The sequence below is a fragment of the Molossus molossus genome, unplaced genomic scaffold, assembly GCF_014108415.1.
Source record: "Molossus molossus isolate mMolMol1 unplaced genomic scaffold, mMolMol1.p scaffold_m16_p_6, whole genome shotgun sequence".
NCBI classification, from domain to species: Eukaryota; Metazoa; Chordata; class Mammalia; order Chiroptera; family Molossidae; genus Molossus; species Molossus molossus.
The window spans coordinates 28,203,733-28,216,102 of record NW_023425399.1 but is presented as its reverse complement, the minus strand read 5'-3'; the positions used below and the strand labels follow the sequence as shown (position 1 = coordinate 28,216,102).

Genomic DNA, 12,370 nt, shown 5'->3' with positions numbered 1-12,370 from the left:
GAGAAAACTTTTGTTTACTTTTTTTAGGGATAATCTCAAACCTGTTCAAATGTAGACAGCAATGTAACACATCCTCCTGTACCGTCACCAAACATTCAAGTCTTACTTTATCTGTGCCCACCCTAAACATGTAAATTCTTGCCATTTGAAATTGAATAGTAATTAAACAGGGAAATCTAAGGTAAAGTAATTCCCATCCTCAAAAAAATCTGCTCACAATGAACTAGTAATGAGTTAATATCCTTTTATATTTTTGTTGTTTATGCAGAAATGCAAACATATACATATACAGCTTTTCCATTATATTATTTTATAATTTGATTTTCACCCCAACATTTTTGTTGTTTTCACCTTTCCAAGACAGTGTGTTTAGATTTATTTAATTCTTTGTAAAACTGCACAATGTTAAACAGTATGAAATGGTCTGTAATTTATTAAGCCATTCCCCAGTAGGTATTGGTGAATGTTGTTTAAAATATTTGCTGTTGCAGACAATGCTGAATTAAGTAATTCATATGTAAAGAATGAATGTTAAAGTAAATGACAAAAAGTTTTTTTGAATTGATGAAATAGGTAGATTTAAAGGTATGATAAGACCCTGTGTTATAGAGAGTAGCAAGTGAAGGTTCTTGGTCCCTGGGTGGTACTGTAAATTCACCCAACCTTTCTGTACATGTTTGGCAGTTTGTATCAGAAGCTTATAAATAAGTTATTTACTGTTTGACAGATCCGTTCTAGCTCTAGGAACTTGTCATCAGGAGATACTCAAGCAAGTGCAGGAATGGGCGACTCGTCCCAGTTTCTGTGGCCCCAAGAGTCACACCGTGTGGGAACGTTAGACAGTATATGCTCCATGTGTCAGATGCAAGGCCGAGCAGCCATGACGATGCTGGTGCAGTCTCCATCTGCCCAGCTCATGGCATTGATAGGGGTACAAGCTGGCTGGGAAGCGGCATGTAAAGGATCAGAGGATGACTTTGGGTCAGAGGATGACTTTTCTGTGCTCTGAAGACAAGGATGACTACAGGCTGTCCTGTCCCCTCTCTAACCCCATGATGGCCCATAAATATCCCAGGAATGGAAGCTGTTCAGAATTAATAGACCAGAATATGCTAATAGTTGTCACCAGTGGTGGGATGATGAGTGATCTTCAGGATTTTGTCGTCTTTTTTTTTATTTTTTTATCTGCCTTTAATTATTTTCCTATGTTTTAGTGTGTATTTCTTAAATAATATTTGTGAGGTAAAAGGAAGGTCAGCAAGCAAGCAGTATGTAAATGTGAAGTGGAAAGAACTAGCTGTGGTGGACAGAACCCTGGCCTGAGGATATGGGGCTCAGATCCTTGTCTCTTTTTCTGCTCAACCAAGATGTGTGACCATGGGCACATCCCCACCTCCACCCTCTGCTGTGGGACTGCCAGCCCTGCCTGCCCTTCAAGGGTACTTGAGGATGAACATAAATCAGAAATAGACAGGTCTGGAGGGAAGAAAATGGAGCATCGTCTGCCGGTCCACACACCCTATGTGCGCTGCCCGGTCGGGGCCCGAGATCTGGGTGCCCTTTCCTGAATTCTGTGTGTCCCTCGTCCTTTCAAATGTGCTTTCAGTGCAGGTGTAATTGTCAAATGGGTTGTCACCTGACACGATAACAATAATAGCTGACTTGGGGCCTTTTTGGATCTCCGAGTGTTCACTTTTAAATAAATCAATAGCGTTTTTTTAGAACATGAAAATTTCATGTGGGTCTAAGTTTAAAATAAGCCAATTTTAGTGTCATTGCTATACCATTTTTGTTGTTCAACTTCACCACCCCAGACGAATTGGAATAACCTGAGCACTGTGCATGTTTTCAGCCTTGAACTGGTACTGGCTTGGTGACCTTGTAGTAGGGCAGAGACCCCCATCACCAGGCCAGCGAGGCGCCAGGTTGGCGGGGAGACAGCGGAGCAGCACGGGCTTGTTCTCCAGCCGGCTGCAGCCCGCACTTCATTAGCACTGTTACAGTTAAACCACACTTGACCGGCTGTCAATGGAGCTGATAGTTCCATCTCAGCAATTGGACCTGTGCCTGGGAACAATTAAGCTTAGTTTTGTTCTCCCTTTTCTGCCAACTCTACCTCGGGTTATAAGTGAAAGAGTGAGTCCTGTGGATGATGAAACACATCAGTGTATACCTGTATTGTTTCAGTGATGGGAAGCCGTCCCACACCTGCAACACTTAGGCACTGGATTGATGAGGACGTCGGGTCCTGCTGCCAGGAAGTCACATGACATCTCTGCCTCCTGGAGCCCTCAGTGCAGCTGGGTCAGGGGTGCAGGTCTTGGGGAAAAGGGACTTCTGAGCCAACCCAGGCATCCCAGCCCTTATGACCGTGTTGCAAAGTGGTTCAGAGTCCAGGCTGAGAGCTAGACCCTTGGCCCGCTCACCCTGCAAACTGGCTACATGATCTTGGACTGTTGGTTTTGTCTGTCTATAATTTTCCTTTATTGATTTTGGAGAGAGAGGAAGGGAGAAGGAGAAAGAGAGAAACCTCGATGAGAGAGAACGTCGATTGGCCACATCCTACATGCCCCCCACTGAGGAGTGGGCCCATAATCTGGGCATGTGCCCTGACTGGAAATCACACTGGTCACCCCTTGGTGCATGGGTTGATGCTCAACCACTGAGTCACACCAGCCGGGCGGCCTTGTCTCTTGAAGTGAATGATCAAAGAAACCACAGTAGAAGGCTGAGTTGATGGATGGGAAGACCTTTGCATAATGTCTGATACACACAAACCTCTCAGGAATATTATTATTAATATTGAATTCTACTGTATATAGCTTTCTTAAATATTGAAGCGTTTTGATTTTTAAAGGTAATTTATGCTCTTTATAAGTAAATCATAAAATACAGAAAAGTAGAAAAAAAGTTGCATATCACATTGCCACCTGTAGCCAATTCCTGTGACATTTTGGATCCCATCTTCACTGCATGTGTGTGTGTGAGTACGTGTGCATGCACACTCGTGTGGCAGTTCCTCCTTTTTCAGTAAATTTGTACTTGTAATAACACTTTACTCTATGTTGTGTCTGTCAGCCTATTTTTTTCTCTTACATCGCTTTGCCTATCAGTGTGTACATTCTTTCACTTTTCTTATTCTATTACGAGAAATTTACCCAAAGCATTTGTATGGTAATTATCATTTCTACATAAGAAATTGTAATAGCTAAGATCTGGAAACCGCCCAAGTGTCCATCAGTAGACGAATGGATAAAAAAGCTGTGGTGTATATATACACAGTGGAGTACTATGCAGCTATAAAAAAGAAAGATCTCTTATCCTTTGAGACTACATGGAGGGACCTGGAAAGTATTATCCTAAGCGAAACAAGCCAAACAGAGAAAGACAAGCATCATATGATCTCACTTATTTGTGGAATATAATGAACATAACAGTCTGAGGAATAGGGTAGTCCCAGAGATGTGGAAGTGGGGTACAGACTGACAATCACCAGAAGAGGGGGTGGTGGGGGAGAGATAAACCATAGAACTTATATGCATGTATGCATGAACAATGGACATGGACAACAAAGCTGGGGACAGGGCAGGGAGGGAAGGGGAGGGGGGAATCAGTGGGGGGAAAAGGAGAAACATCTGTAACAAAAATAAATAAATTAATGAAAAAAAAAGAAATTGTAAGAACAAGAGTTCTAATATATTTTCAGAAATATTCTTTACAAAAGATATGATTTCCCAAATAATAGTTTAGAGGACTAGCCATTTTCTAGAAAAATGAGTTGAACACATGATCACTTTGCCATTGAAGGTTTGAGTAATATTTTAAAATTCCAACAAGCTTTTAAACTAGTTTGTTTTCTTTCTCTTCCCAGGACAATTTTTCTAGTATTACTGTTTTCTCAATATGCCAGAAATGTTAAATTTCCTCTCCCAATTTACAAATCCAAGAAAGGATGGACTGCATACAAGTTACAGCTTTTCAAAATGTTCCCCGTAAGTACTTCTTTCCTCTCCTGACGACAGTGCCCTTGGTTTCTCACGTAAGGTGTTTATGTGAAAGGAGGGTTTTAAGCAGGTCTGCTCGGCGGGGGGACCATGTCTGTGTGGTGACTTCGGGGTACTGACGACCTCCCAAATTGTCATGGGCTTTCAGTTTAAAAGTGGTGGATGCGCCCTGGTCGGGTTGGCTCAGCAGTTGGAGCACCGGCCTGTGGACCAGAGAGTCCCAAGTTCGGTTCCTGCTAGGTGCACGTACCAAAAAAATAAATAAATAAATAAAAGTGGTAGACACTTCTGATTCTGAAATCCCTTAGGAGGACATGGATTGTTCCAGGACCGAGGGCGGTCTGGTTCCACGTTGCCTCTGCAGGAACATTGTCCGTTACTCTTATTTTACTAGCCAGACTTAGGGTTAAAGTAACTTTACCTGCATAAAACTGTTCTCTTTAAATGTGATTCCACTCAAGGGATAGGCTTTCAGCAGATCTGTTACGGTTTTTTTAGTGAAATACTGACAGTGGGGGGTCCTGGGGTGTGACATTCAGACTGTAGGAAGACACGTGTTTTGCTGGCACTCACCACCTCTGGCCTGAGCGCGTTCTTTGACCCTTCAGATCATCCTAGCCATTCTTGTGTCTTGGCTGCTCTGCTTCATCTTCACGGTGACAGATGTCTTCCCTCCGGACAACACCAAGTATGGCTTCTACGCTCGGACGGATGCCCGGCAGGGCGTGCTTCTGGTGGCTCCATGGTTTAAGGTCCCGTACCCATGTAAGTATTCTGGTGGCCAGAGGGGTCAGGAGCTCACGAGGGCAGTTACAGGAGTTGGAAGCTGGCAGAAGGCTCTGCAGCAGGAAAAGCTGCCTGTCCCTGAGGTCTTTCCACTCTGGTTGTTAGAGGATTTGACCCCCAGTGACGGGAGGCCCTGTTCCTACAGAGCCACAATTAACACACACAACTAACCAGCTCCCTTCTCTGGTTAACTAGTTGGTTCTTCTGGTTCCACTTGGGTGAAATCCTAGACAAGTGGTCTCTTGCCAGGTTTGAGATCTGGTGGTTAGGATTTAAGGGTAGCTCTCAGAAACGCAAGCACAGAGCTGCGTGCACAGGGCCTGAAGATTAGCAAGCAGACTGCTCAAGCATGATGGAGTTTGTATAATCTTTTAATGGGGAGCCATAATCTTGTAAATTTGATCACAGCTGTCAGAGGTAAACTGATATTTACAATGGGTAGAAGAGGTATCTTAGGATTTAAGTGTTGAATAACTGTTGACCAGGTCGGGGTGGGGACAGCCCCCAGCTGAGGTATCATTTGGATTCACTTGCAGTTATTAGTGCTGGGTTGTTTTGTTGTGAAGACTCTGTTTTGGCCTTTGGGAGATTATTAGAGAAGCCTGAGCTTAGGCTGTGCTCATTTATTCCCCTTTTGATAGCATCACGTTTTTTTATTTTATAATGGCAGGAGAGAAAGCAGGAAAAGCCAGAAGTGTTAGGACTAGGCCAGAGACTATTGTAAGCATGTTAAATGACTGCAACATTGGCAGTTGTCTCTTCTGTCTTGACGCATTTATAAACGCTTTAAAAGTGTGGTCTGTCCAAAAGAACACTCTCACCAGATCATGTGGTCTATGTATTTATGTATATCTCTCCTTTTTAACAAAAATGCACAGTTCATAAATATACATACAGTCTGAGGTAAAGTGAGATTAAAAGCCAGCTGTTGAGGCCCTCAGGAGGAGGCCTGGGAGGGCAGATGGGAGGGAGCCCCGGGGCGGGCACAGGTGGGGTGGCCCTCCACCTGCACAGGTGGCTCCTGAGATGTGTGTGACCAGGGACGCAGGTGGGCTCATCAGGAGCAGCAGCTGTGCGTGTGCTGAGCGACAGCGTCCGGCTTCCGGCCAGACCGACCCCTGGCTGTGTGAGCTGCTCTGTTGCCCAAGTTCCCCTGGGCAAAGCTACCCCAGAAAGCTAAAAGGACGTATCTTAAGGAGTCTCTGACGATTTGGCTTAATTTGGAGTCTGGTTTTCAAATATGTCTCTGTCTTTAGCATGCTAAGAATGACCTGGATTGGCTGTTAAAATACAGGTTTGGGGCCCAAAATGTCAACAGTGCTGAGGCAGAGAAACTCTGCTGTAAAGTAACAACATAAATTAAAGGCTCTAGTTAAAAGGAGAGATGAAACACCCATAAATGTAATCTGAAGAAAAGGGGTCCAAAATTTAGATTACAAATTTAAAATGTGGTAGATGGAATAAAGATTTTATAAGTCAAAATTAAGGGCTTCCGACAGAAGGGGGAAAAATTAGAAAACAGTAAAAATAGAGATTAAGAAAATAAAAGGCAATTTCTGAAAAATAGTAAAGGGCAAAATAAAAATTTCTCCCCTAAATGAAGACACTAAAATGAAACCACAGCATGACATCAGCAACAAGGTAACCATATAAAAGATTAGAAAATACAAAATGTTGCTTGCTAAAGAAATCATCTGCATGAGAAAAATCTACTCCAAACCCACCTGGAGATGAGATGCTGTCCAAGCCCACTGCTGCTGCATGCTGAGCCCTTCCCGTGGATGCTCATCTTGACCCTCTGACCACGGTCTTCTGCGTCCTCTCTGCTCCCGCAGGGTAAAGTAGCCCCGGGTGGGAGCAGTTATGCCCTCATACATACTCCAAGCACGTTCTGCACATCTTACTTACGTGTAATCGTCTTCTTCCCAAACCTGAGGTTCCTGTTACCTATGAGACTGGCCAAGCACTCTAGGTGGTATGTGGAGCCCTTCCTAAACCTGCCTTCCTCCTTGCCACAGGCACCCTCTGCTGAGCAGCCCGTTCCTGTGCGCCTGGTTCTGCCCACCTGCTGCTCAGGCCGCTGCCCGCCCAAAACACCGTCTCCACTCATCTCTTGCTTTCCAGACCCTCCCTGGACAGGGACTGTCCTCTTCCTGAATTCCTGACTTGCACTCGTTGTGACCCAGTTTGGGTTGCCTTCATTTGATGTCTAACCATCACACTGTTCCTAGATCATTCAGTCCCCAAAGTACTTTGATGGCCCCTGCACAGGAGACCATTTTATCTATCCATCTTTCTTTTCCTGCTGTGCTTTTTTTCTTAGTAACTTTATAATAACTAATGGTTCAAGCAAAGAAGGTCTAGGTACTTGATCAAAGAAGTCTATTCACTCTAACAGTGAAACTTCCTCATGCTGTTTTTATTAAATAAGATCCATTGCTTTGAAAGTCCAGAAGAGATTTTTTTTTTTCCTTTAAAGGTACATCTAATGAAGAATGAACTAAATCCAGATGCTCAAAATGAAGCTACCTGGAATTTCTCTTTGCTTTCTTAAAGGAAACTATTTAGTTTTCCCTACCATGGTTTACTAATAAAAAATATAGAAGTGCTGCTATAACACTATAGAAGGGTTACCTGTACCTTGTGCCATGCTTGATTGTTGGGATTTAAGTTTATCTGGTGACTTTTCACTTGATGCTGTCCCCAGAGCAAGGGCACCATTAGTTTGCACCACACTTTGCACAGCAGAGTTAAAAATCCTCATACAAATTTCAATCCCAATACAGCAGGCTGTTTAAATTGTAATTTAGACACACTGGCTTTGAAGCAGGAGAGAAGCACCCACCTCTTTCTGCCAAGCAATTTCTTTTAAATAAGGACACAGAGCAGACCGAACATGGTTGTGGTCATCTTCATTCGACTTGGGAACTGTTCCCAGGCATCTAGCCATTGGTGATGTAGGTTTAAAAATGAACTTTCCATGAGTTTCAGAGTCTGGGTGGATCTTGGTGAGTCCTTGGGCATTCTGAATAATTCATGTGGTGACTTTTGCTTGCCCCTATAGGAAAATGAGGATTTCACATTTGTATTCCTTCTGCAGTTCAGTGGGGACTGCCCACCATCTCCGCAGCTGGCGTCATTGGCATGCTCAGCGCTGTTGTCGCCAGTATTATCGAGTCTATTGGGGACTACTACGCCTGTGCAAGGCTGTCCTGTGCCCCTCCGCCTCCCATCCATGCAATAAACAGGTACGTTCCTGAGAAACAAGTTGTTCGGTGAGCTCACCACCTCGTTACTCTGTGCTCGGTTTGGGTAATTTGGAGAAGAAACCGAGAGTTTCAGCACGGAGGCAGCCAAGATCAGGGCTCTTCATTGGCTGTTTGTCTTTGGACATGTCACTGTCCTCACTTTGCCCCCATTTTCCTTGTTTGTGACACTGAGCAGAATCTTTTCCCTTTCTTCCTCACAGTGACAGTTACATAAGACATTCTCTGAGGCCACTGCAGAACTTTAATTCACCAAAGCACACGCCAGACACTGCCACTGTTCTTTACTTGGTTTGGGGTCATGGGCATGTGTCCCCTTTATTGTTTCCCGAGCTGTTCTAAGGGGTAGATGCTGTGTCATCTATTCACATTTATAATGTGTACAGGTGTAGAGATAAGAGCAGGAATAAATGAAGTCTGCAGAATCTAGAGGTTGATGAACTGTGGGGTTTAGGTTCTCAGCACACCTGGTCTTTAGTTTCTGGAGGCCAGGAGTGAATCGGACCCTGTGGAGGCTGCAGAGAAGATAAACTTGCCCAGATCCCCCCATCACCCTATTCCCACCTCCAAAAGGGCCTGCATGTGATGAGATCCAATGGCCTGGTGTCTTAGCATTTCTTGCCTTGGTTTCAGGGGTTACAGTCCTGAGGCATTGCAGATGATTAAATTACTTGTATGTTGATTCTTTTCAAAAGTGTCAGTGTTTACAGAATTACAAAGCATGTTCTTCCTGATGACACTGTATATTAATAGCAAAGGAATCAAATCAATGGATGGCCCATGTTTGTCTTAGATCCCAACAAATGGCCATTTTCTGGCTAAAATCTTTTATTTGTTTGTTTGTTTGTTTGTTTTTCATCCTCACCAGAGGACATTTTTCCATTTTTTGCACAGATAGAGTGGGAGGGAGAGAGAGGAAGAGAGAGAAACATCGACGTGAAAGGGACACATCGAGTGGCTGCCACCCGCACGACCAACCAGGGTCGGGAACAAACTGCAACCGAGGTACATGCCCTTAGCGGAACCGAACCCGGGTCTCCCCGGACCACAGGCCGACGCTCTAACCGCTGAGCCAAACCGGCCAGGGCTGGCTAAAATCTTTTAATTTGAAACACTGCTTAAACCCCCATGTCTAATGTGTGGTTCACAGACGTGCTTCTCAAAAGTTGAAGGAGCATGGAGTCTGGAGTGGGGCCTGAGGCTGCCTTGCTCACTCCCCCCAGGGTGTGCAGAGGCCTCCGAGCGTGGCCCAGGCCTGTGGGTCGCAGCCGTTTAGAGCAGATTTCAGTGTTCCCCCATTGAAGGAATGTTTCTTTTTGCCCCATTCCTTTTCATTTCAGGGGGATTTTCGTGGAGGGTCTCTCCTGTGTTCTCGATGGCATATTTGGCACTGGGAACGGCTCTACTTCATCCAGTCCCAACATTGGAGTTTTGGGAATTACTAAGGTACAAACATTTTGCTAATTAAATGGTTGGGCCACTGACGGTTGATCCATTTCATTGATCGGTCTGACCACCTGAGTTCCACAAGGAAGGCCTTCAGTTCTGAGATCCTCTTCTTCCCTCATCTCCTTTTTTGTTGTTGATGGGTTTTTGGAATGCTGGTGGAGGTCTCTCCCCCTTGGCCGGCCTTGGTCGGCAGGCATCCAGGTGCTATCATTCCTTCATGCAGTCTAGACCCTGCACCAGCCTGCTTCAGGCACGTGGGATGTATTGTGAATAAAAAAGAAAAATACCCCCTGTTGTGGAGTTTACTTTCTAGCAGGGAAAGACAAATAATATGCAGTAAACAGACTAAGTATGACAGAAACACGGGGCAGAGGCAGGGGATGGGAGTGAGGGTGAGTTTTAAATGGGGTGGTCAGGCTAAGCCTCACTGAGGAGACGGCCTGGAGCCAAGGCCTGAAGGAGCCAGGGAAGGAGGGAGCTGTGCAGGTACCTGGGGAGTGGGCGTTTGGGTAGGGGGACAGCCAGTACAAAGGCCAGCATGTTGGGGATCAGCCAAGAAGCCATGTGGGGGGCAGGGGAAGGTAAGAGCAGATGAAGTCCTCTAGGTAACCGAGGACCAGGTCACTGTCACTCTAGGTTGCCAGAGACCCAGTGGATGGGGGCGCTCCAGGAGGAGACTATTCAATCTGGTTTTGTTTTTGTTTTTTTATGGATCACTTGGGCTGCTAGAATGAGAGTTGGCCGTGGCAGGTGGGGAAGGAGGTGGAAACAAGAGACCTGTTAGGAAATGGCATTAGTTCTAGATCAGAGAGGGTACCATCCATTACAGAAAATACTTGATCTTCCAGTAAAGAACATGTTTTCAAGCCATAGCAGCAGAACCCCCCTCTTTTAGATAAAATCAGTTGTCACTGACTAAATAGCAGGTGTTGCATGTTGTAAAAAGGCTTGCAGCACACCGGTTGAGAACCACTGGTCTAGGGCCAAAGCATGCTGTTGGCCTGGGACTGCAGCTCGGCCCCTGGCCATCACGTGCAACTAGAGACCATTAGAACTGCTCACTGTCATGTTCAGCCTGCATGGATCACAGTCTCCCTCACCTGAGACCTGTGTCCTGAGATCTTGGGGGTAAGCTGGAGCCTTCTAGAATTTACCCTCTGTGAAATTAGAAATCCTCGTACCCAGCTCTCTGAGATTCTATAGCCAGATAAAAAGAAACCAGATACTAAGTTTGATTAATCTTGACTGTAAAACCAGGTGAGAGGGAGCAGGGCATGCACAGTACATGCTTAACACATTAGTTGGTTTTCCTGTAAGTTTGGTGGGGCCAACACAGCTCAGCCTCAGGTGTGCAGATGGCGCCACCTGCTGTCTGTTGCTCCTGGTGCAGGGCATGTGGGAGCTGCCTGATGGGCACTTCCTCTAGTGCCACCCCAGTGGTGAGAACCAGTGGCCGCACACAGTGTCTCACGTGAACACAGTGAGCATAAGCCCCTCGCTCGTTAACCAGTGTGCTGCATGAACCGGTGGACATATAACTGATCTGAAATACACCAATGTAAAGTTGTAGATGGAGGGACTCTTAGGGGAAGACAGTTTAATAAGCCAGCTCCCTTTGGGTACCCCTTTGAAACACTCCACGAGCAGGGTCACTGTAGGGAGTAAGTGGTGCCGCCCTGTGAGGACCCCTTCTAAAACAGGACCGGGGCGGTCTGGGGAATAATGATCTTTATTACAGTTTGAAGGGTGCTAGCTTATTCAGGAAGGCAACCTGCCAGTGCTTTGCAGTGAGTTAAATGGATTTTCTTTCTGAATCCTTTTGGATCACTTTCCCCAGGCAAAGGCTGCATATCCATTCAGGGGCAGTGTCAGCCCTGGAATCGGGTTCCCTTGCCTTGCGGAGACAGTGTTATCAGTCATCTACGCTGCTGCCTCAAGTGGGGAAGTGGGACTTGCAGCAGAAATTTCTCTGTGGCCTGAGCCATGCAGCTGATGGGACATCCTGTCCAGGAGAAAGGCACAAGTTCTGGGCTGAAGAGTTTGGGACAAGTCACTTTCCTGAGCAGAACTGAGGTCTGAAATCTGACGGGTCTAGAGCTAGATCTGTACTGTCCAATAGGGCAGTCAATAGCCACGTGTGGCTATTTAAGTTTAAATTAGTTAAAACAAAAGATTCAGTTCCTTGGGCACACATTTCAGGGGCTCGGTGGTCACTTGTGGCTAGTGGCTACCATAGAACAGCATAGGTGCAGGATATTTCCAGCAGTGCAGAAAGTTCTGTCTAGCGGCTCTGGTCTGGGCTGCTGGGTCAGAACTCCAGGGCACACAGAGAGAGAGTGATGGTGGCTCTTCCAAAGAATCTGCCTCCATTTCCTGGCAACTCTGATCGTTGCTATTCTTTATCTAGTTGTAGAATTCCACGTCCATGGAAATTCTGCTTGATCAGGAGTTGAGGCTGTTTACCCCCTTGTGTTCTGCAGTTCTAAGGGGTCGGATTGCATCGCAGGACTCCTCCACTGAGTGTGTGCCGATGTCAGTCCCATACAGAGGGGCGGACGGGGGAAGGTGGCTGCTTTGGGTTCCAGCCCTGACTCCGTCACTTTCTCCCAATGTGACATCATCTCTCTGAGTCTCCATGTCCTTGTCAATACGATAGCCTGCAAGGACTGGAATTAATAACTCGATGTGAAGCCCTTAGCAGAGTCCAGCGTGTGGTGGACGCACAGTAAGCTAGAGCTGTCATCTTCTTATGATGTCAGGTGAACTCAAAAAGAGTTGGAGGCTTTGGCTAGAAATAAATGATAAAGATTTATTCAAGGGCTTTAGAGTTTTCAAATTAGGGACCCTGCTAAGCAAAAATCCAGA

At 45.6% G+C, this 12,370-nt stretch overlaps 1 protein-coding gene across 5 annotated transcripts in view; it reads left to right on the top strand.

The window, feature by feature from the left end:
* Positions 1–12,370, top strand: part of SLC23A2 (solute carrier family 23 member 2) — a 151,697-nt gene that overhangs the window by 129,527 nt on the left and 9,800 nt on the right. For all 5 annotated transcript variants that reach the window (XM_036244240.1, XM_036244237.1, XM_036244241.1 and 2 more), the window contains 4 exons: positions 3,872–3,992; positions 4,613–4,769; positions 7,891–8,038; positions 9,397–9,502. In XM_036244240.1, the coding sequence (XP_036100133.1) occupies positions 3,872–3,992; positions 4,613–4,769; positions 7,891–8,038; positions 9,397–9,502 (532 nt within the window). The remainder of the gene's footprint in view (positions 1–3,871; positions 3,993–4,612; positions 4,770–7,890; positions 8,039–9,396; positions 9,503–12,370) is intronic.